General features: G+C 45.5%; 1 protein-coding gene across 1 annotated transcript in view; it reads left to right on the plus strand.

Moving 5' to 3' along the window:
- Positions 1 to 990: 990 nt before the first annotated feature.
- The window catches only part of LOC143770525 (IgGFc-binding protein-like), a 64,559-nt gene continuing 42,386 nt past the window's right edge, over positions 991 to 23,163 (plus strand). Inside the window, exon 1 of the mRNA XM_077260208.1 lies at positions 991 to 1,021. Coding sequence (XP_077116323.1) covers positions 1,006 to 1,021 — 16 coding nt within the window. The 5' untranslated portion in view covers positions 991 to 1,005. The remainder of the gene's footprint in view (positions 1,022 to 23,163) is intronic.

A 23,163-nucleotide genomic window follows, 5' to 3' on the forward strand; every position in this document is an offset into this window, starting at 1 on the left:
TTATTTTTAGGCTGTGGAGGGGCAAAATCCATGGCCCCGTACCAGCCTGAGAATACCAGCCCCCAACTGTCTGATTTTGCTTGGTTGGTTGTCAAAAATGGGGGGACCTCACGCCATTTTTTCAAAATTATTTATTTAAATAATTTTTTTTAAATTGGTGTGGGTACCATTCTATTCTTGAAAACCAGCCATGATAAAGCTGACAGGTGAAGGTTGCAGCTGTCAGTTTTGCCTGTCTGGTTATCAAAAATACAAGTAAACCCACACCTTTTTTTGTTAATTATTTACTTATTTATAGCTCAGGCGGCGGCTGAAAAATACTCCCATCAGTCACGCCTGCTCTCAGTGTTATTAGCGTCAGCAGGCGTAGGCTGATGAGAGTAGTACTCTCCCATCAGCCAACACCTCTGTGACCGGAAATAAAGTTTTTACTGCTGGTTACAGCTGCGGGCTCATGCTGTCATCCGATAGCATGGGAGCTGCAGCTCTCTGACCGCCGGTAATAATGGTACCGCCGTTCAGAGGCAGTATTTGCTGCTCTATCATGCAGATGACAGAGTGGCAAACAATGGTTGTTTGGGCTCCCCATTCATCTGAATGGGGTCCATGTTCTGACCTGAATATCCCGGTGTTCTTCCATCATTAGTCGGGATCAGTATAAGATATGTAAGTTGTACGGCGGGGCTCAGAGGTGGATAAACAACGCCGGTCACCTACGTAACCAGATGACTCCTGAAAATCACTATGTGGTGACTCCCCTGTCTATAATAACTGTTATATTGATTGTAGTGTTATCTGATATTTACATTCTTCGCTATTATTACAAGTTTGTCATATTTTCTTTTGACAGCTTATTGAATATGAAAAAAAATGAACTATTCCAAAGTGCAGCCATTTCTTCCTGGTCAGGCAGTGGCCAGACCAGAGATACCGGTTTATCCCGTCAGGCACCGGTCCTTGCAGATTATAAGATAAATTCTAGGAGTGGGGCAGACGGGTCTGGAGATGGAGATGGCAGCAGGTGAGTGCACTCAGACCTTTCTCTAATAGTTGTTTCCTATGTATCTAGCTGTGTGGTCAGTGGATGCCACGGATTTACAGTTTGCTCCGCTGCGGATCTTCAGAAAATTGAGATAGTTACTTATTGGGGCGAAACATGGCAGACTTTTTTTATGGATTTCCAATGGATGCGTGAAGAGTTAACCCCCGCAAAAAAAGCAATAACACGAGAATCAAGCCGTGGTTGAACTGCACACAGATCCCATAAATTCTGATGACGCTCTCTTACTTGTATAATGCACCATTTAATTTTCTGTTTGTTCTTCGCTTCAATATTGAGCAAAAAAATGCTGAAAATCGAAAATAAGAATACCTGCAGTCCTATGTAAAATGACTCCAACAATTCCTTATATCACCACTCTGCAAATCCATCTCTGCTACATCTGTAGGTGTAAAGATAGAGGTGTCTATTGATTAATGTAGCAAATCATTATTTATGAATTTTGTTAATATTTAATGTTTATTATTTGGTGTTTGTTTTTCTAAAAAATTCCCCAAAATATTCCATCTTGTCCTATTTATTTTACCCCCTTATGGAGCACTTGGAAGGTAGACATCTTTTAGGGGGAAACCCCACAATTAGCCGAGGATGACATCATTACAATTAATCTTTGACTTCAATGTTTCTATCTCAGGAAACAATGTAACAATGGAATCAATCATTCAACTGTCAAGAAACAAGAGACATTTCATTGTACATTGTAACAAAATACCTTCCTCATTCTCCCCATAATCCATATTTATTTATTTGTGTATTGGTAGGTTGACAAATTAGTATATTATTATTATACGGCATTTCATGATCCATTAATATTCATAGGCAAAAATGAAAACTAAATTTCTAAAAAAATAGAGCAGAAATAAAGCAAAATACTAGAAACACTGTAACTAAGTCCAATCTTTTCTTGCTATTTCCTATGTTGTCGGCATATATTGGACTTTAGATGCTGTTTGCTGCACATGATGATTTAATTTTATTAATAAATAGAAAATCTGCAAAAATGTAAATGAAAGCTATTATAGGAATCTTACAAATCTCAATTTATGTTTAATAAAATGAATAATAACATTGGTAAATTACACATTCATATAGTACAGGGTGGGCCATTTATATGGATACACCTAAATAAAATGGGAATGGTTGTGATATCAACTTCCTGTTTGTGGCACATTAGTATATGGGAGAGGGAAAACTTTTCAAGATTGGTGGTGACCGTGGCGGCTTTTGAACTCGGCCATTTTGGATCCAACTTTATTTTTTTCAATGGGAAGAGGGTCATGTGACACATCAAACTTATTGAGAATTTCACAAGAAAAAAAATGGTGTGCTTGGTTTTAACGTAACCTTATTCTTTCATGGAAACTGTTCATGTAGGAATGCTCAGACCTGACACCCATAATGTGGTGGTGCACCATCTTGGGTGTCAGGTCCGAGCATTCCTTCTAACATGAACAGTTTCATGGAAAGTGGATTGGTCATCATGGGCCAGTTGAATGACCACCAAAGTCTCCCGATCTGACCCCCTTAGACTTTTATCTTTGGAGTCATCTGAAGGCAACTGTCTATGCTGTGAAGATACCAGATGTAGCATCAGAAACAACGGATGCTGGAAGCCTGTACTAGCATTTCTTCTGCGGTGTTGCTATCAGTGTGTCAAGAGTGGAAGCAGAGGGTTGCATTAACAATCCAACACAGTGGGCAGCACTTTGAACACATTTTATAAGTGGTCATAAACTTGTAAATAACTTATGAAAGAATAAAGTTATGCTAAAACCAAGTGCACCATTGTTTTTCTTGTGAAATTCTCAATAAGTTTGATGTGTCACATGACCCTCTTCCCATTGAAAAAAATAAAGTTGGATCCAAAATGGCCGAGTTCAAAATGGCCGCCATGGTCACCACCCATCTTGAAAAGTGTACATGAATTATCAGGAGCTGGTTCTTTACAGTAAGAACCAGCTCCTGAAAATTCATGTACACTTTTCAAGATGGGTGGGACCATGGCGGCCATTTTGAACTCGGCCATTTTGGATCCAACTTTATTTTTTTCAATGAACAGCTGATCTCAGGAGCTGGTCACAGCAGGAACCATTGATAGATTAGAAAGTCGCTGATTTTTTTTAGAATAAAATAATGTAAATACTTATGTTGATGTGTAAAATTCTTGTTCTAAATGTTGAAGCAGTCGATCGACTCATGATCAAGAGGAAAGAGCTTGGTCTTTTAGTGCGTTCTGGATGCAGCCTTTTTCCATTTATCGTTCCCTTGGTTGTACTTGATGGACATGTGTCTTTTTAAAGCTGTATTATGTAAATATGTATGGTATCCATCTCATGTGTCATTTACTATATATGGGGGCTGGAATAACAGTTGTCAGCCAGGTGCACATATATAGGGGAATGTGGAGAAATATTGGGGGACTGAGTCTGGAGTAGTATCCGAGCATGCACGTATACTGGGGGATTCTGCGGGAAGAACTGTGAGATGAGAATGTATGTAATAGCTGACAGCTAGCTAAGCTTAGTCTGATCAAAGGGAATAGCTATGAGACAAGCATGTGATAGGCATCAGTGATAGCTCTCAGCTAAGATTAACATGCCTGTCTGTGGGTTAAAAACGAATAGCTGAGACGAGCACGCATGTATATAGGGGAGGGAGGAGGAGAAGTGAGACGAGTATGCATGTATATAGGGAAGTGAGGAGGAATAGATGAGATGAGCATGCATGTATATAGGGAAGTAAGGAGGAATAGATGAGACGAGCATGCATGTACATAGGGGAGTGAGGAGGAATAGATGAGATGAGCATGTATGTATATAGGGGGGTGAGGAGGAATAGATGAGATGAGCATGCATGTATATAGGGGGGTGAGGAGGAATAGATGAGACGAGCATGCATGTATATTGGGAAGTGAGGAGGAATAGCTGAGACGAGCATGCATGTATATAGAGGAGTGAGGAGGAATAGATGAGACGAGCATGCATGTATATAGGGGAGTGAGGAGGAATAGATAAGACGAGCATGCATGTACATAGGGGAGTGAGGAGGAATAGCTGAGACGAGCATGCATGTATATAGAGGAGTGAGGAGGAATAGATGAGACGAGCATGCATGTAAATAGGGGAGTGAGGAGGAATAGATAAGACGAGCATGCATGTACATAGGGGAGTGAGGAGGAATAGCTGAGACGAGCATGCATGTATATAGGGGAGTGAAGAGGAATAGCTGAGACAAGCATGCATGTATATAGGGAAGTGAGGAGGAATAGATGAGACGAGCATTCATGTATATAGAGGAGTGAGGAGGAATAGCTGAGATAAGCATGCATGTATATAAGGGGGTGAGGAGGAATAGATGAGACGAGCATTGCTGTATATAGAGGAGTGAGGAGGAATATCTGAGACGAGCATGCATATATATAGGGGAGTGAGGAGGAATAACTGAGACAAGCATGCATGTAAATAGGGGAGTGAGGAGGAATAGCTGAGACGAGCATGCATGTATATAGGGGAGTGAGGAGGAATAGCTGAGACGAGCATGCATGTATATAGGGGAGTGAGGAGGAATAGCTGAGACGAGCATGCATGTATATAGAGGAGTGAGGAGGAATAGATGAGATGAGCATGCATGTATATAGGTGAGTGAGGAGGAATAGATGAGACGAGCATGCATGTATATAGGGGAGTGAGGAGGAATAGATGAGACGAGCATGCATGTATATAGGGGAGTGAGGAGGAATAGATGAGACGAGCATGCATGTATATAGGGGAGTGAGGAGGAATTGATGAGACGAGCATGCATGTATATAGGGGAGTGAGGAGAAATAGCTGAGACGAGCATGCATGTATATAGGGGAGTGAGGTGGAATAGATGAGATGAGCATGCATATATATAGGGGAGTGGGGAGGAATAGCTGAAACGAGCATGCATGTATATGGGAAGTGAGGAGGAATAGCTGAGACGAGCATGCATGTATATAGAGGAGTGAGGAGGAATAGATGAGATGAGCATGCATGTATATAGGTGAGTGAGGAGGAATAGATGACACGAGCATGCATGTATATAGGGGAGTGAGGAGGAATAGATGAGACGAGCATGCATGTATATAGGGGAGTGAGGAGGAATAGATGAGACGAGCATGCATGTATATAGGGGAGTGAGGAGGAATAGATGAGACGAGCATGCATGTATATAGGGGAGTGAGGAGAAATAGCTGAGACGAGCATGCATGTATATAGGGGAGTGAGGTGGAATAGATGAGATGAGCATGCATATATATAGGGGAGTGAGGAGGAATAGCTGAAACGAGCATGCATGTATATGGGAAGTGAGGAGGAATAGCTGAGACGAGCATGCATGTATATAGGGGAGTGAGGAGGAATAGATGAGACAAGCATGCATGTATATAGGGGAGTGAGGTGGAATAGATGAGATGAGCATGCATGTATATAGGGGAGTGAGGAGGAATAGATGAGACGAGCATGCATGTATATAGAGGAGTGAGGAGGAATAGCTGAGACGAGCATGCATGTATATAGGTGAGTGAGGAGGAATAGCTGAGATGAACATGCATGTATATAGGGGAGTGAGGAGGAGTAGATGAGACGAGCATGCATGTATATAGGGGAGTGAGGAGGAATAGATGAGACGAGCATGCATGTATATAGGGGAGTGAGAAGGAATAGATGAGACGAGCATGCATGTATATAGGGGAGTGAGGAGGAATAGCTGAGAGTAGCATGCATGTATATAGAGGAGTGAGTAGGAATGGATGAGACGAGCATGCATGTATATAGGGTAGTGAAGAGGAATAGCTGAGATGAGCATGCATGTATATAGGGGAGTGAGGAGGAATAGCTGAGATGAGCATGCATGTATATAGGGGAGTGAAGTGGAATAGCTGAGAAGAACTTGCATGTATATAGGGGAGTGAGGAGGAGTAGATGAGACGAGCATGCATGTATATAGGGGAGTGAGGTGGAATAGCTAAGATGAGCATGCATGTATATAGGGGAGTGAGGAGGAATAGCTGAGACGAGCATGCATGTATATAGGGGAGTGAGGAGGAATAGCTGAGATGAGCATGCATGTATATAGGGGGGTGAGGAGGAATAGATGAGACGAGCATGAATGTATAAAGGGTAGTGAGGAGGAATAGCTGAGACGAGCATTGCTGTATATAGAGGAGTGAGGAAGAATAGCTGAGACGAGCATGCATGTATATAGGGGAGTGAGGTGGAATAGCTGAGATGAGCATGCATGTATATAGGGGGGTGAGGAGGAATAGATGAGACGAGCATGAATGTATATAGGGGAGTGAGGAGGAATAGCTGAGACGAGCATTGCTGTATATAGAGGAGTGAGGAAGAATAGCTGAGACGAGCATGCATGTATATAGGGGAGTGAAGAGGAATAGCTGAGACAAGCATGCATATATATAGGGAAGTGAGGAGGAATAGATGAGACAAGCATGCATGTATATAGAGGAGCGAGGAGGTATAGCTGAGATGAGCATGCATGTATATGGGGGGTGAGGAGGAATAGATGAGACGAGCATACATGTATATAGGGGAGTGAGGACGAATAGCTGAGACGAGCATTGCTGTATATAGAGGAGTGAGGAGGAATAGCTGAGACGAGCATGCATGTATATAGGGGAGTGAGGAGGAATAGCTGAGACAAGCATGCATGTATATAGAAGAGTGAGGAGGAATAGCTGAGACGAGCATGCATGTATATAGGGGAGTGAGGAGGAGTAGATGAGACGAGCATGCATGTATATAGGGGAGTGAGGAGGAATAGCTGAGACGAGCATGCATGTATATAGGGGAGTGAGGAGTAATAGCTGAGACGAGCATGCGTGTATATAGGTGAGTGAGGAGGAATAGCTGAGACGAGCATGCATGTATATAGGTGAGTGAGGAGGAATAGTTGAGACGAGCATGCATGTATATAGGGGAGTGAGGAGGAATAGATGAGACGAGCATGCATGTATATAGGGGAGTGAGAAGGAATAGATGAGATGAGCATGCATGTATATAGGGGAGTGAGGAGGAATAGATGAGAAGAGCATGCATGTATATAGGGGAGTGAGAAGGAATAGATGAGATGAGCATGCATGTATATAGGGGAGTGAGGAGGAATAGATGAGACGAGCATGCATGTATATAGGGGAGTGAGGAGAAATAGCTGAGACGATCATGCATGTATATAGGGGAGTGAGGTGGAATAGATGAGATAAGCATGCATGTATATAGGGGAGTGAGGAGGAATAGCTGAGACGAGCATGCATGTATATGGAGAGTGAGGAGGAATAGCTGAGACGAGCATGCATGTATATAGGGGAGTGAGGAGGAATAGATGAGACGAGCATGCATGTATATAGGGGAGTGAGGTGGAATAGATGAGATGAGCATGCATGTATATAGGAGAGTGAGGAGGAATAGATGAGACGAGCATGCATGTATATAGGGGAGTGAGGAGGAATAGATGAGACGAGCATGCATGTATATAGGGGAGTGAGGAGGAATAGCTGAGACGAACATGCATGTATATAGGGGAGTGAGGAGGAGTAGATGAGACGAGCATGCATGTATATAGGGGAGTGAGGAGAAATAGCTGAGACGAGCATTCATATATAGGGGAGTGAGGAGGAGTAGATGAGACGAGCATGCATGTATATAGGGGAGTGAGGAGGAATAGATGAGACGAGCATGCATGTATATAGGGGAGTGAGGAGGAATAGCTGAGACGAACATGCATGTATATAGGGGAGTGAGGAGGAGTAGATGAGACGAGCATGCATGTATATAGGGGAGTGAAGAGAAATAGCTGAGACGAGCATTCATATATAGGGGAGTGAGGAGGAGTAGATGAGACGAGCATGCATGTATATAGGGGAGTGAGGAGAAATAGCTGAGATGAGCATTCATATATAGGGGAGTGAGGAGGAATAGATGAGACGAGCATGCATGTATATAGGGGAGTGAGGAGGAATAGCTAAGATGAGCATGCATGTATATAGGGGAGTGAGGAGGAATAGCTGAGATGAGCATGCATGTATATAGGGGAGTGAAGTGAAATAGCTGAGAAGAACTTGCATGTATATAGGGGAGTGAGGAGGAGTAGATGAGACGAGCATGCATGTATATAGGGGAGTGAGGTGGAATAGCTGGGATGAGCATGCATGTATATAGGGGAATGAGGAGGAATAGCTGAGACGAGCATGCATGTATATAGGGGAGTGAGGAAGAATAACTGAGACGAGCATGCATGTATTTAGGGGAGTGAGGAGGAATAGCTGAGATGACCATGCATGTATATAGGGGAGTGAGGAGGAATAGCTGAGACTAGCATGCATGTATATAGGGGAGTGAGGAGGAATAGCTGAGACGAGCATGCATGTATATAGGGGAGTGAGGAGGAATAGCTGAGACGAGCATGCATGTATATAGGGGAGTGAGGAGAAATAGTTGAGATGAGCATGCATGTATATAGGGGAGTGAGGAGGAGTAGATGAGACGAGCATGCATGTATATAGGGGAGTGAGGAGGAATAGCTGAGAAGAGCATGCATGTATATAGGGGAGTGAGGAGGAATAGCTGAGACGAGCATGCGTGTATATAGGTGAGTGAGGAGGAATAGCTGAGACGAGCATGCATGTATATAGGGGAGTGAGGAGGAATAGATGAGACGAGCATGCACGTATATAGGGGAGTGAGAAGGAATAGTTGAGATGAGCATGCATGTATATAGGGGAGTGAGGAGGAATAGATGAGACGAGCATGCATGTATATAGGGGAGTGAGAAGGAATAGATGAGATGAGCATGCATGTATATAGGGGAGTGAGGAGGAATAGATGAGACGAGCATGCATGTATATAGGGGAGTGAGGAGAAATAGCTGAGACGAGCATGCATGTATATAGGGGAGTGAGGAGGAATAGCTGAAACTAGCATGCATGTATATAGAGGAGAGAGGGGGAATAGCTGAGACGAGCATTCATGTATATAGGGGAGTGAGGAGGAATAGCTGAGACGAGCATGCATGTATATAGGGGAGTGAGGAGGAATAGCTGAAACGAGCATGCATGTATATAGAGGAGAGAGGGGGAATAGCTGAGACGAGCATTCATGTATATAGGGGAGTGAGGAGGAATAGCTGAGACGAGCATGCATGTATATAGGGGAGTGAGGAGGAATAGCTGAGACGAGCATGCATGTATTTAGGGGAGTGAGGAGGAATAGCTGACATGACCATGCATGTATATAGGGGAGTGAGGAGGAATAGCTGAGACTAGCATGCATGTATTTAGGGGAGTGAGGAGGAATAGCTGAGACGAGCATGCATGTATATAGGGGAGTGAGGAGGAATAGCTGAGACGAGCATGCATGTATGTAGAGGAGTGAGGAAAAATAGATGAGACGAGCATTCATGTATATAGGGGAGTGAGGAGGAATAGCTGAGACGAGCATGCATGTATTTAGGGGAGTGAGGAGGAATAGCTGACATGACCATGCATGTATATAGGGGAGTGAGGAGGAATAGCTGAGACTAGCATGCATGTATATAGGGGAGTGAGGAGGAATAGCTGAGACGAGCATGCATGTATATAGGTGAGTGAGGAGGAATAGCTGAGAGGAGCATGCATGTATATAGGGGAGTGAGGAGGACTAGCTGAGATGAGCATGCATGTATATAGGGGAGTGAGGAGGAATAGATGAGACGAACTTGCATGTTTATAGGGGAGTGAGGAGGAATAGCTGAGACGAGCATGCATGTATTTAGGGGAGTGAGGAGGAATAGCTGACACGACCATGCATGTATATAGGGGAGTGAGGAGGAATAGCTGAAACTAGCATGCATGTATATAGAGGAGAGAGGGGGAATAGCTGAGACGAGCATTCATGTATATAGGGGAGTGAGGAGGAATAGCTGAGACGAGCATGCATGTATATAGGGGAGTGAGGAGGAATAGCTGAAACGAGCATGCATGTATATAGAGGAGAGAGGGGGAATAGCTGAGACGAGCATTCATGTATATAGGGGAGTGAGGAGGAATAGCTGAGACGAGCATGCATGTATATAGGGGAGTGAGGAGGAATAGCTGAAACGAGTATGCATGTATGTAGAGGAGTGAGGAAAAATAGCTGAGACGAGCATTCATGTATATAGGGGAGTGAGGAGGAATAGCTGAGACGAGCATGCATGTATTTAGGGGAGTGAGGAGGAATAGCTGACATGACCATGCATGTATATAGGGGAGTGAGGAGGAATAGCTGAGACTAGCATGCATGTATATAGGGGAGTGAGGAGGAATAGCTGAGACGAGCATGCATGTATATAGGTGAGTGAGGAGGAATAGCTGAGAGGAGCATGCATGTATATAGGGGAGTGAGGAGGACTAGCTGAGATGAGCATGCATGTATATAGGGGAGTGAGGAGGAATAGATGAGACGAACTTGCATGTTTATAGGGGAGTGAGGAGGAATAGCTGAGACGAGCATGCATGTATTTAGGGGAGTGAGGAGGAATAGCTGACACGACCATGCATGTATATAGTGGAGTTTGGAGGAATAGCTGAGACGAGCATGCTTGTATATAGGGGAGTGAGGAGGAATAGCTGAGAGGAGCATGCATGTATATAGGGGAGTGAAGAGGACTAGCTGAGATGAGCATGCATGTATATAGGGGAGTGAGGAGGAATATCTGAGTTGAGCATGCATGTATATAGGGGAGTGAGGAGGAATAGATGAGAAGAGCATGCATGTATATAGGGGAGTGAGGAGGAATATCTGAGACGAGCATGCATGTATATAGGGGAGTGAGGAGGAATAGCTGAGACGAGCTTGCATGTATATAGGGGAGTGAGGAGGAGTAGATGAGACGAGCATGGATGTATACAGGGGAGTGAGGAGGAATAGCTGAGAAGAGCATGCATGTATATAGGGGAGTGAGGAGGAGTAGATGAGACGAGCATGCATGTATATAGGGGAGTGAGGAGGAATAGCTGAGACGAGCTTGCATGTATATAGGGGAGTGAGGAGGAGTAGATGAGACGAGCATGCATGTATATAGGGGAGTGAGGAGGAATAGCTGAGATGAGCATGCATGTATATAGTGGAGTGAGATGGAATAGCTGAGACTAGCATGCATGTATATAGGGGAGTGAGGAGGAATAGCTGAGATGAGCATGCATGTATATAGTGGAGTGAGATGGAATAGCTGAGACTAGCATGCATGTATATAGGGGAGTGAGGAGGAATAGCTGAGACGAGCATGCATGTATATAGGGGAGTGAGGAGGAATAGCTGAGAGGAGCATGCATGTATATAGGGGAGTGAGGAGGACTAGCTAAGATAAGCATGCATGTATAAAGGAGAGTGAGGAGGAATATCTGAGACGAGCATGCATGTATATAGGGGAGTGAGGAGGAATAGCTGAGACGAGCTTCCATGTATATAGGGGAGTGAGGAGGAGTAGATGAGACGAGCATGCATGTATATAGGGGAGTGAGGAGGAATAGCTGAGACGAGCATGCATGTATATAGGGGAGTGAGGAGGAGTAGATGAGACGAGCATGCATGTATACAGGGGAGTGAGGAGGAATAGCTGAGACGAGCTTGCATGTATATAGGGGAGTGAGGAGGAGTAGATGAGACGAGCATGCATGTATATAGGGGAGTGAGGAGGAATAGCTGAGATGAGCATGCATGTATATAGGGGAGTGAGGAGGAGTAGATGAGACGAGCATGCATGTATATTGGGGAGTGAGGAGGAGTAGCTGAGACGAGCATGCATGTATATAGGGGAGTGAGGAGGAATAGCTGAGACGAGCATGCATGTATATAGAGGAGTGAGGAGGAATAGCTGAGACGAGCATTCATATATAGGGGAGTGAGGAGGAGTAGATGAGACGAGCATGCATGTATATAGGGGAGTGAGGAGGAATAGCTGAGACAAACATGCATGTATATAGGAAAGTGAGGAGGAATACCTGAGATGAGCATGCATGTATATAGGGGAGTGAGGAGGAATAGCTAAGACGAGCTTGCATGTATATAGGGGAGTGAGAAGGAATAGCTGAGATGAGCATGCATGTATATAGGGGAGTGAGGAGGAATAGCTGAGACGAGCATGCATGTATATAGGGGAGTGAGGAGGAATAGATGAGAAGAGCATGCATGTATATAGGGGAGTGAGGAGGAATATCTGAGACGAGCATGCATGTATATAGGGGAGTGAGGAGGAATAGCTGAGACGAGCTTGCATGAATATAGGGGAGTGAGAAGGAGTAGATGAGACGAGCATGCATGTATATAGGGGAGTGAGGAGGAATAGCTGAGACGAGCATGCATGTATATAGGGGAGTGAGGAGGAATAGCAAAGACGAACATGCATGTATATAGGGGAGTGAGGAGGAATACATGAGATGAGCATGCATGTATATAGGGGAGTGAGGAGGAATAGCTGAGACGAGCATGCATGTATATAGGGGAGTTAGGAGGAATAGATGAGAAGAGCATGCATGTATATAGGGGAGTGAGGAGGAATAGCTGAGACGAGCATGCATGTATATAGGGGAGTTAGGAGGAATAGATGAGAAGAGCATGCATGTATATAGGGGAGTGAGGAGGAGTAGATGAGACGAGCATGCATGTATATAGGGGAGTGAGGAGGAATAGCTGAAACGAGCATGCATGTATATAGGGGAGTGAGGAGGAATAGCTGAGACGAGCATTCATATATATAGGGGAGTGAGGAGGAATAGCTGAGACGAGCATGCGTGTATATAGGGGAGTGAGGAGGAATAGCTGAATCGAGCATGCATTTATATAGAGGAGTGAGGAAAAATAGCTGAGACGAGCATTCATGTATATAGGGGAGTGAGGAGGAATAGCTGAGACGAGCATGCATGTATATAGGGGAGTGAGGAAGAATAGCTGAGACGAGCATGCGTGTATACAGGGGAGTGAGGAGGAATAGATGAGACGAACTTGCATGTTTATAGGGGAGTGAGGAGGAATAGCTGAGACGAGCATGCATGTATTTAGGGGAGTGAGGAGGAATAGCTGACATGACCATGCATGTATATAGGGGAGTGAGGAGGAATAGCTGAGACTAGCATGCATGTATATAGGGGAGTGAGGAGGAATAGCTGAGACGAGCATGTATGTATATAGGGGAGAGAGGAGGAATAGCTGAGAGGAGCATGCATGTATATAGGGGAGTGAGGAGGACTAGCTGAGATGAGCATGCATGTATATATTGGAGTGAGGAGGAATATCTGAGACGAGCATGCATGTATATAGGGGAGTGAGGAGGAATAGATGAGAAGAGCATGCATGTATATAGGGGAGTGAGGAGGAATATCTGAGACGAGCATGCATGTATATAGGGGAGTGAGGAGGAATAGCTGAGACGAGCTTGCATGTATATAGGGGAGTGAGGAGGAGTAGATGAGACGAGCATGGATGTATACAGGGGAGTGAGGAGGAATAGCTGAGAAGAGCATGCATGTATATAGGGGAGTGAGGAGGAGTAGATGAGACGAGCATGCATGTATATAGGGGAGTGAGGAGGAATAGCTGAGACGAGCTTGCATGTATATAGGGGAGTGAGGAGGAGTAGATGAGACGAGCATGCATGTATATAGGGGAGTGAGGAGGAATAGCTGAGATGAGCATGCATGTATATAGTGGAGTGAGATGGAATAGCTGAGACTAGCATGCATGTATATAGGGGAGTGAGGAGGAATAGCTGAGATGAGCATGCATGTATATAGTGGAGTGAGATGGAATAGCTGAGACTAGCATGCATGTATATAGGGGAGTGAGGAGGAATAGCTGAGACGAGCATGCATGTATATAGGGGAGTGAGGAGGAATAGCTGAGAGGAGCATGCATGTATATAGGGGAGTGAGGAGGACTAGCTAAGATAAGCATGCATGTATAAAGGAGAGTGAGGAGGAATATCTGAGACGAGCATGCATGTATATAGGGGAGTGAGGAGGAATAGCTGAGACGAGCTTCCATGTATATAGGGGAGTGAGGAGGAGTAGATGAGACGAGCATGCATGTATATAGGGGAGTGAGGAGGAATAGCTGAGACGAGCTTCCATGTATATAGGGGAGTGAGGAGGAGTAGATGAGACGAGCATGCATGTATATAGGGGAGTGAGGAGGAATAGCTGAGACGAGCATGCATGTATATAGGGGAGTGAGGAGGAGTAGATGAGACGAGCATGCATGTATACAGGGGAGTGAGGAGGAATAGCTGAGACGAGCTTGCATGTATATAGGGGAGTGAGGAGGAGTAGATGAGACGAGCATGCATGTATATAGGGGAGTGAGGAGGAATAGCTGAGATGAGCATGCATGTATATAGGGGAGTGAGGAGGAGTAGATGAGACGAGCATGCATGTATATTGGGGAGTGAGGAGGAGTAGCTGAGACGAGCATGCATGTATATAGGGGAGTGAGGAGGAATAGCTGAGACGAGCATGCATGTATATAGAGGAGTGAGGAGGAATAGCTGAGACGAGCATTCATATATAGGGGAGTGAGGAGGAGTAGATGAGACGAGCATGCATGTATATAGGGGAGTGAGGAGGAATAGCTGAGACAAACATGCATGTATATAGGAAAGTGAGGAGGAATACCTGAGATGAGCATGCATGTATATAGGGGAGTGAGGAGGAATAGCTGAGACGAGCTTGCATGTATATAGGGGAGTGAGAAGGAATAGCTGAGATGAGCATGCATGTATATAGGGGAGTGAGGAGGAATAGCTGAGACGAGCATGCATGTATATAGGGGAGTGAGGAGGAATAGATGAGAAGAGCATGCATGTATATAGGGGAGTGAGGAGGAATATCTGAGACGAGCATGCATGTATATAGGGGAGTGAGGAGGAATAGCTGAGACGAGCTTGCATGAATATAGGGGAGTGAGAAGGAGTAGATGAGACGAGCATGCATGTATATAGGGGAGTGAGGAGGAATAGCTGAGACGAGCATGCATGTATATAGGGGAGTGAGGAGGAATAGCAAAGACGAACATGCATGTATATAGGGGAGTGAGGAGGAATACATGAGATGAGCATGCATGTATATAGGGGAGTGAGGAGGAATAGCTGAGACGAGCATGCATGTATATAGGGGAGTTAGGAGGAATAGATGAGAAGAGCATGCATGTATATAGGGGAGTGAGGAGGAATAGCTGAGACGAGCATGCATGTATATAGGGGAGTTAGGAGGAATAGATGAGAAGAGCATGCATGTATATAGGGGAGTGAGGAGGAGTAGATGAGACGAGCATGCATGTATATAGGGGAGTGAGGAGGAATAGCTGAAACGAGCATGCATGTATATAGGGGAGTGAGGAGGAATAGCTGAGACGAGCATTCATATATATAGGGGAGTGAGGAGGAATAGCTGAGACGAGCATGCGTGTATATAGGGGAGTGAGGAGGAATAGCTGAATCGAGCATGCATTTATATAGAGGAGTGAGGAAAAATAGCTGAGACGAGCATTCATGTATATAGGGGAGTGAGGAGGAATAGCTGAGACGAGCATGCATGTATATAGGGGAGTGAGGAAGAATAGCTGAGACGAGCATGCGTGTATACAGGGGAGTGAGGAGGAATAGATGAGACGAACTTGCATGTTTATAGGGGAGTGAGGAGGAATAGCTGAGACGAGCATGCATGTATTTAGGGGAGTGAGGAGGAATAGCTGACATGACCATGCATGTATATAGGGGAGTGAGGAGGAATAGCTGAGACTAGCATGCATGTATATAGGGGAGTGAGGAGGAATAGCTGAGACGAGCATGTATGTATATAGGGGAGAGAGGAGGAATAGCTGAGAGGAGCATGCATGTATATAGGGGAGTGAGGAGGACTAGCTGAGATGAGCATGCATGTATATATTGGAGTGAGGAGGAATATCTGAGACGAGCATGCATGTATATAGGGGAGTGAGGAGGAATAGATGAGAAGAGCATGCATGTATATAGGGGAGTGAGGAGGAATATCTGAGACGAGCATGCATGAATATAGGGGAGTGAGGAGGAATAGCTGAGACGAGCTTGCATGTATATAGGGGAGTGAGGAGGAGTAGATGAGATGAGCATGCATGTATATAGGGGAGTGAGGAGGAATAGCTGAGACGAGCATGCATGTATATAGGGGAGTGAGGAGGAGTAGATGAGACGAGCATGCATGTATATAGGGGAGTGAGGAGGAATAGCTGAGACGAGCTTGCATGTATATAGGGGAGTGAGGAGGAGTAGATGAGACGAGCATGCATGTATATAGGGGAGTGAGGAAGAATAGCTGAGATGAGCATGCATGTATATAGGGGAGTGAGGAGGAGTAGATGAGACGAGCATGCATGTATATAGGGGAGTGAGGAGGAGGAGCTGAGACGAGCATGCATGTATATAGGGGAGTGAGGAGGAATAGCTGAGACGAGCATGCATGTATATAGAGGAGTGAGGAGGAATAGCTGAGACGAGCATTCATATATATAGGGGAGTGAGGAGGAGTAGATGAGACGAGCATGCATGTATATAGGGGAGTGAGGAGGAATAGCTGAGACGAACATGCATGTATATAGGGGAGTGAGGAGGAATACCTGAGATGAGCATGCATGTATATAGGGGAGTGAGGAGAAATAGCTGAGACGAGCATGCATGTATATAGGGGAGTGAGGTGGAATGGATGAGATGAGCATGCATGTATATAGGGGAGTGAGGAGGAATAGCTGAGACGAACATGCATGTATATGGAGAGTGAGGAGGAATAGCTGAGACGAGCATGCATGTATATAGGGGAGTGAGGAGGAATAGATGAGACGAGCATGCATGTATATAGGGGAATGAGGTGGAATAGATGAGATGAGCATGCATGAATATAGGGGAGTGAGGAGGAATAGATGAGACGAGCATGCATGTATATAGGGGAGTGAGGAGGAATAGATGAGACGAGCTTGCATGTATATAGGGGAGTGAGGAGGAATAGCTGAGACGAACATGCATGTATATAGGGGAGTGAGGAGGAGTAGATGAGACGAGCATGCATGTATATAGGGGAGTGAGGAGGAATAGCTGAGATGAGCATGCATGTATATAGGGGAGGAGGAATAGCTGAGATGAGCATGCATGTATATAGGGGAGTGAAGTGGAATAGCTGAGAAGAACTTGCATGTATATAGGGGAGTGAGGAGGGGTAGATGAGACGAGCTTGCATGTATATAGGGGAGTGAGGTGGAATAGCTGGGATGAGCATGCATGTATATAGGGGAGTGAGGAGGAATAGCTGAGACGAGCATGCATGTATATAGGGGAGTGAGGAAGAATAGCTGAGACGACCATGCATGTATATAGTGGAGTGAGGAGGAATAGCTGAGACTAGCATGCATGTATATAGGGGAGTGAGGAGGAATAGCTGAGACGAGCATGCATGTATATAGGGGAGTGAGGAGGAATAGCTGAGACTAGCATGCATGTATATAGGGGAGTGAGGATGAATAGCTGAGACGAGCATGCATGTATATAGGGGAGTGAGGAGGAATAGCTGAGACGAGCATGCATGTATATAGGGGAGTGAGGAGGAATAGCTGAGATGAGCATGCATGTATATAGGGGAGTGAGGAGGAATAGCTGAGACGAGCATGCATGTATATAGGGGAGTGAGGAGGAATAGATGAGAAGAGCATGCATGTATATAGGGAAGTGAGGAGGAATATCTGAGACGAGCATGCATGTATATAGGGGAGTGAGAAGGAATAGCTGAGATGAGCTTGCATGTATATTGGGGAGTGAGGAGGAGTAGATGAGACGAGCATGCATGTATATAGGGGAGTGAGGAGGAGTAGATGAGACGAGCATGCATGTATATAGGGGAGTGAGGAGGAATAGCTGAAACGAGCATGCATATACATAGAGGAGTGAGGGGGAATAGCTGAGACGAGCATTCATGTATATAGGGGAGTGAGGAGGAATAGCTGAGACGAGCATGCATGTATATAGGGGAGTGAGGAGGAATAGCTGAAACGAGCATGCATGTATATAGAGGAGTGAGGAAAAATAGCTGAGACGAGCATTCATGTTTAGAGGGGAGTGAGGAGGAATAGCTGAGACGAGCATGCATGTATATAGGGGAGTGAGGAAGAATAGCTGAGACGAGCATGCATGTATACAGGGGAGTGAGGAGGAATAGATGAGACGAACTTGCATGTTTATAGGGGAGTGAGGAGGAATAGCTGAGACGAGCATGCATGTATTTAGGGGAGTGAGGAGGAATAGCTGACACGACCATGCATGTATATAGGGGAGTGAGGAGGAATAGCTGAGACTAGCATGCATGTATATAGGGGAGTGAGGAGGAATAGCTGAGACGAGCATGCATGTATATAGGGGAGTGAGGAGGAATAGCTGAGAGGAGCATGCATGTATATAGGGGAGTGAGGAGGACTAGCTGAGATGAGCATGCATGTATATAGGGGAGTGAGGAGGAATATCTGAGACGAGCATGCATGTATATAGGGGAGTGAGGAGGAATAGATTTGAAGAGCATGCATGTATATAGGGGAGTGAGGAGGAATAGCTGAGACGAGCTTGCATGTATATAGGGGAGTGAGGAGGAGTAGATGAGACGAGCATGCATGTATATAGGGGAGTGAGGAGGAATAGCTGAGACGAGCATGCATGTGTATAGGGGAGTGAGGAGGAGTAGACGAGACGAGCATGCATGTATATAGGGGAGTGAGGAGGAATAGCTGAGACGAGCTTGCATGTATATAGGGGAGTGAGGAGGAGTAGATGAGACGAGCATGCATGTATATAGGGGAGTGAGGTGGAATAGCTGGGATGAGCAAGCATGTATATAGGGGAGTTAGGAAAAATACCTGAGACGAGCATGCATGTATATAGGGGAGTGAGGAAGAATAGCTGAGACGACCATGCATGTATATAGGGGAGTGAGGAGGAATAGCTGAGACTAGCATGCATGTATATAGGGGAGTGAGGAGGAATAGCTGAGACGAGCATGCATGTATATAGGGGAGTGAGGAGGAATAGCTGAGACTAGCATGCATGTATATAGGGGAGTGAGGAGGAATAGCTGAGACGAGCATGCATGTATATAGGGGAGTGAGGAGGAATAGCTGAGACGAGCATGCATGTATATAGGGGAGTGAGGAGGAATAGCTGAGATGAGCATGCATGTATATAGGGGAGTGAGGAGGAATAGCTGAGACGAGAATGCATGTATATAGGGGAGTGAGGAGGAATAGATGAGAAGAGCATGCATGTATATAGGGAAGTGAGGAGAAATATTTGAGACGAGCATGCATGTATATAGGGGAGTGAGGAGGAATAGCTGAGATGAGCTGGCATGTATATTGGGGAGTGAGGAGGAGTAGATGAGATGAGCATGCATGTATATAGGGGAGTGAGGAGGAATAGCTGAGACGAGCATGCATGTATATAGGGGAGTGAGGAGGAATAGCTGAAACGAGCATGCATGTATATAGAGGAGTGAGGGGGAATAGCTGAGACGAGCATTCATGTATATAGGGGAGTGAGGAGGAATAGCTGAGACGAGCATGCGTGTATATAGGGGAGTGAGGAGGAATAGCTGAAACGAGCATGCATTTATATAGAGGAGTGAGGAAAAATAGCTGAGACGAGCATTCATGTATATAGGGGAGTGAGGAGGAATAGCTGAGACGAGCATGCATGTATATAGGGGAGTGAGGAAGAATAGCTGAGACGAGCATGCGTGTATACAGGGGAGTGAGGAGGAATAGATGAGACGAACTTGCATGTTTATAGGGGAGTGAGGAGGAATAGCTGAGACGAGCATGCATGTATTTAGGGGAGTGAGGAGGAATAGCTGACACGACCATGCATGTATATAGGGGAGTGAGGAGGAATAGTTGAGACTAGCATGCATGTATATAGGGGAGTGAGGAGGAATAGCTGAGATGAGCATGCATGTATATAGGGGAGTGAGGAGGAGTAGATGAGACGAGCATGCATGTATATAGGGGAGTGAGGAGGAATAGCTGAGACGAGCTTGCATGTATATAGGGGAGTGAGGAGGAGTAGATGAGACGAGCATGCATGTATATAGGGGAGTGAGGAAGAATAGCTGAGATGAGCATGCATGTATATAGGGGAGTGAGGAGGAGTAGATGAGACGAGCATGCATGTATATAGGGGAGTGAGGAGGAGGAGCTGAGACGAGCATGCATGTATATAGGGGAGTGAGGAGGAATAGCTGAGACGAGCATGCATGTATATAGAGGAGTGAGGAGGAATAGCTGAGACGAGCATTCATATATATAGGGGAGTGAGGAGGAGTAGATGAGACGAGCATGCATGTATATAGGGGAGTGAGGAGGAATAGCTGAGACGAACATGCATGTATATAGGGGAGTGAGGAGGAATACCTGAGATGAGCATGCATGTATATAGGGGAGTGAGGAGAAATAGCTGAGACGAGCATGCATGTATATAGGGGAGTGAGGTGGAATGGATGAGATGAGCATGCATGTATATAGGGGAGTGAGGAGGAATAGCTGAGACGAACATGCATGTATATGGAGAGTGAGGAGGAATAGCTGAGACGAGCATGCATGTATATAGGGGAGTGAGGAGGAATAGATGAGACGAGCATGCATGTATATAGGGGAATGAGGTGGAATAGATGAGACGAGCATGCATGTATATAGGGGAGTGAGGAGGAATAGATGAGACGAGCGTGCATGTATATAGGGGAGTGAGGAGGAATAGCTGAGACGAACATGCATGTATATAGGGGAGTGAGGAGGAGTAGATGAGACGAGCATGCATGTGTATAGGGGAGTGAGGAGGAATAGATGAGACGAGCATGCATGTATATAGGGGAGTGAGGAGGAATAGCTGAGATGAGCATGCATGTATATAGGGGAGGAGGAATAGCTGAGATGAGCATGCATGTATATAGGGGAGTGAAGTGGAATAGCTGAGAAGAACTTGCATGTATATAGGGCAGTGAGGAGGGGTAGATGAGACGAGCATGCATGTATATAGGGGAGTGAGGTGGAATAGCTGGGATGAGAATGCATGTATATAGGGGAGTGAGGAGGAATAGCTGAGACGAGCATGCATGTATATAGGGGAGTGAGGAAGAATAGCTGAGACGACCATGCATGTATATAGTGGAGTGAGGAGGAATAGCTGAGACTAGCATGCATGTATATAGGGGAGTGAGGAGGAATAGCTGAGACGAGCATGCATGTATATAGGGGAGTGAGGAGGAATAGCTGAGACTAGCATGCATGTATATAGGGGAGTGAGGATGAATAGCTGAGACGAGCATGCATGTATATAGGGGAGTGAGGAGGAATAGCTGAGACGAGCATGCATGTATATAGGGGAGTGAGGAGGAATAGCTGAGATGAGCATGCATGTATATAGGGGAGTGAGGAGGAATAGCTGAGACGAGCATGCATGTATATAGGGTAGTGAGGAGGAATAGATGAGAAGAGCATGCATGTATATAGGGAAGTGAGGAGGAATATCTGAGACGAGCATGCATGTATATAGGGGAGTGAGAAGGAATAGCTGAGATGAGCTTGCATGTATATTGGGGAGTGAGGAGGAGTAGATGAGACGAGCATGCATGTATATAGGGGAGTGAGGAGGAGTAGATGAGACGAGCATGCATGTATATAGGGGAGTGAGGAGGAATAGCTGAAACGAGCATGCATGTACATAGAGGAGTGAGGGGGAATAGCTGAGACGAGCATTCATGTTTAGAGGGGAGTGAGGAGGAATAGCTGAGACGAGCATGCATGTATATAGGGGAGTGAGGAAGAATAGCTGAGACGAGCATGCATGTATACAGGGGAGTGAGGAGGAATAGATGAGACGAACTTGCATGTTTATAGGGGAGTGAGGAGGAATAGCTGAGACGAGCATGCATGTATTTAGGGGAGTGAGGAGGAATAGCTGACAAGACCATGCATGTATATAGGGGAGTGAGGAGGAATAGCTGAGACTAGCATGCATGTATATAGGGGAGTGAGGAGGAATAGCTGAGACGAGCATGCATGTATATAGGGGAGTGAGGAGGAATAGCTGAGAGGAGCATGCATGTATATAGGGGAGTGAGGAGGACTAGCTGAGATGAGCATGCATGTATATAGGGGAGTGAGGAGGAATATCTGAGACGAGCATGCATGTATATAGGGGAGTGAGGAGGAATAGATTTGAAGAGCATGCATGTATATAGGGGAGTGAGGAGGAATAGCTGAGACGAGCTTGCATGTATATAGGGGAGTGAGGAGGAGTAGATGAGACGAGCATGCATGTATATAGGGGAGTGAGGAGGAATAGCTGAGACGAGCATGCATGTGTATAGGGGAGTGAGGAGTAGTAGACGAGACGAGCATGCATGTATATAGGGGAGTGAGGAGGAATAGCTGAGACGAGCTTGCATGTATATAGGGGAGTGAGGAGGAGTAGATGAGACGAGCATGCATGTATATAGGGGAGTGAGGTGGAATAGCTGGGATGAGCAAGCATGTATATAGGGGAGTTAGGAAAAATACCTGAGACGAGCATGCATGTATATAGGGGAGTGAGGAAGAATAGCTGAGACGACCATGCATGTATATAGGGGAGTGAGGAGGAATAGCTGAGACTAGCATGCATGTATATAGGGGAGTGAGGAGGAATAGCTGAGACGAGCATGCATGTATATAGGGGAGTGAGGAGGAATAGCTGAGACTAGCATGCATGTATATAGGGGAGTGAGGAGGAATAGCTGAGACGAGCATGCATGTATATAGGGGAGTGAGGAGGAATAGCTGAGACGAGCATGCATGTATATAGGGGAGTGAGGAGGAATAGCTGAGATGAGCATGCATGTATATAGGGGAGTGAGGAGGAATAGCTGAGACGAGAATGCATGTATATAGGGGAGTGAGGAGGAATAGATGAGAAGAGCATGCATGTATATAGGGAAGTGAGGAGAAATATTTGAGACGAGCATGCATGTATATAGGGGAGTGAGGAGGAATAGCTGAGATGAGCTGGCATGTATATTG

The sequence above is a fragment of the Ranitomeya variabilis genome, chromosome 4, assembly GCF_051348905.1.
Source record: "Ranitomeya variabilis isolate aRanVar5 chromosome 4, aRanVar5.hap1, whole genome shotgun sequence".
NCBI lineage: Eukaryota > Metazoa > Chordata > Amphibia > Anura > Dendrobatidae > Ranitomeya > Ranitomeya variabilis.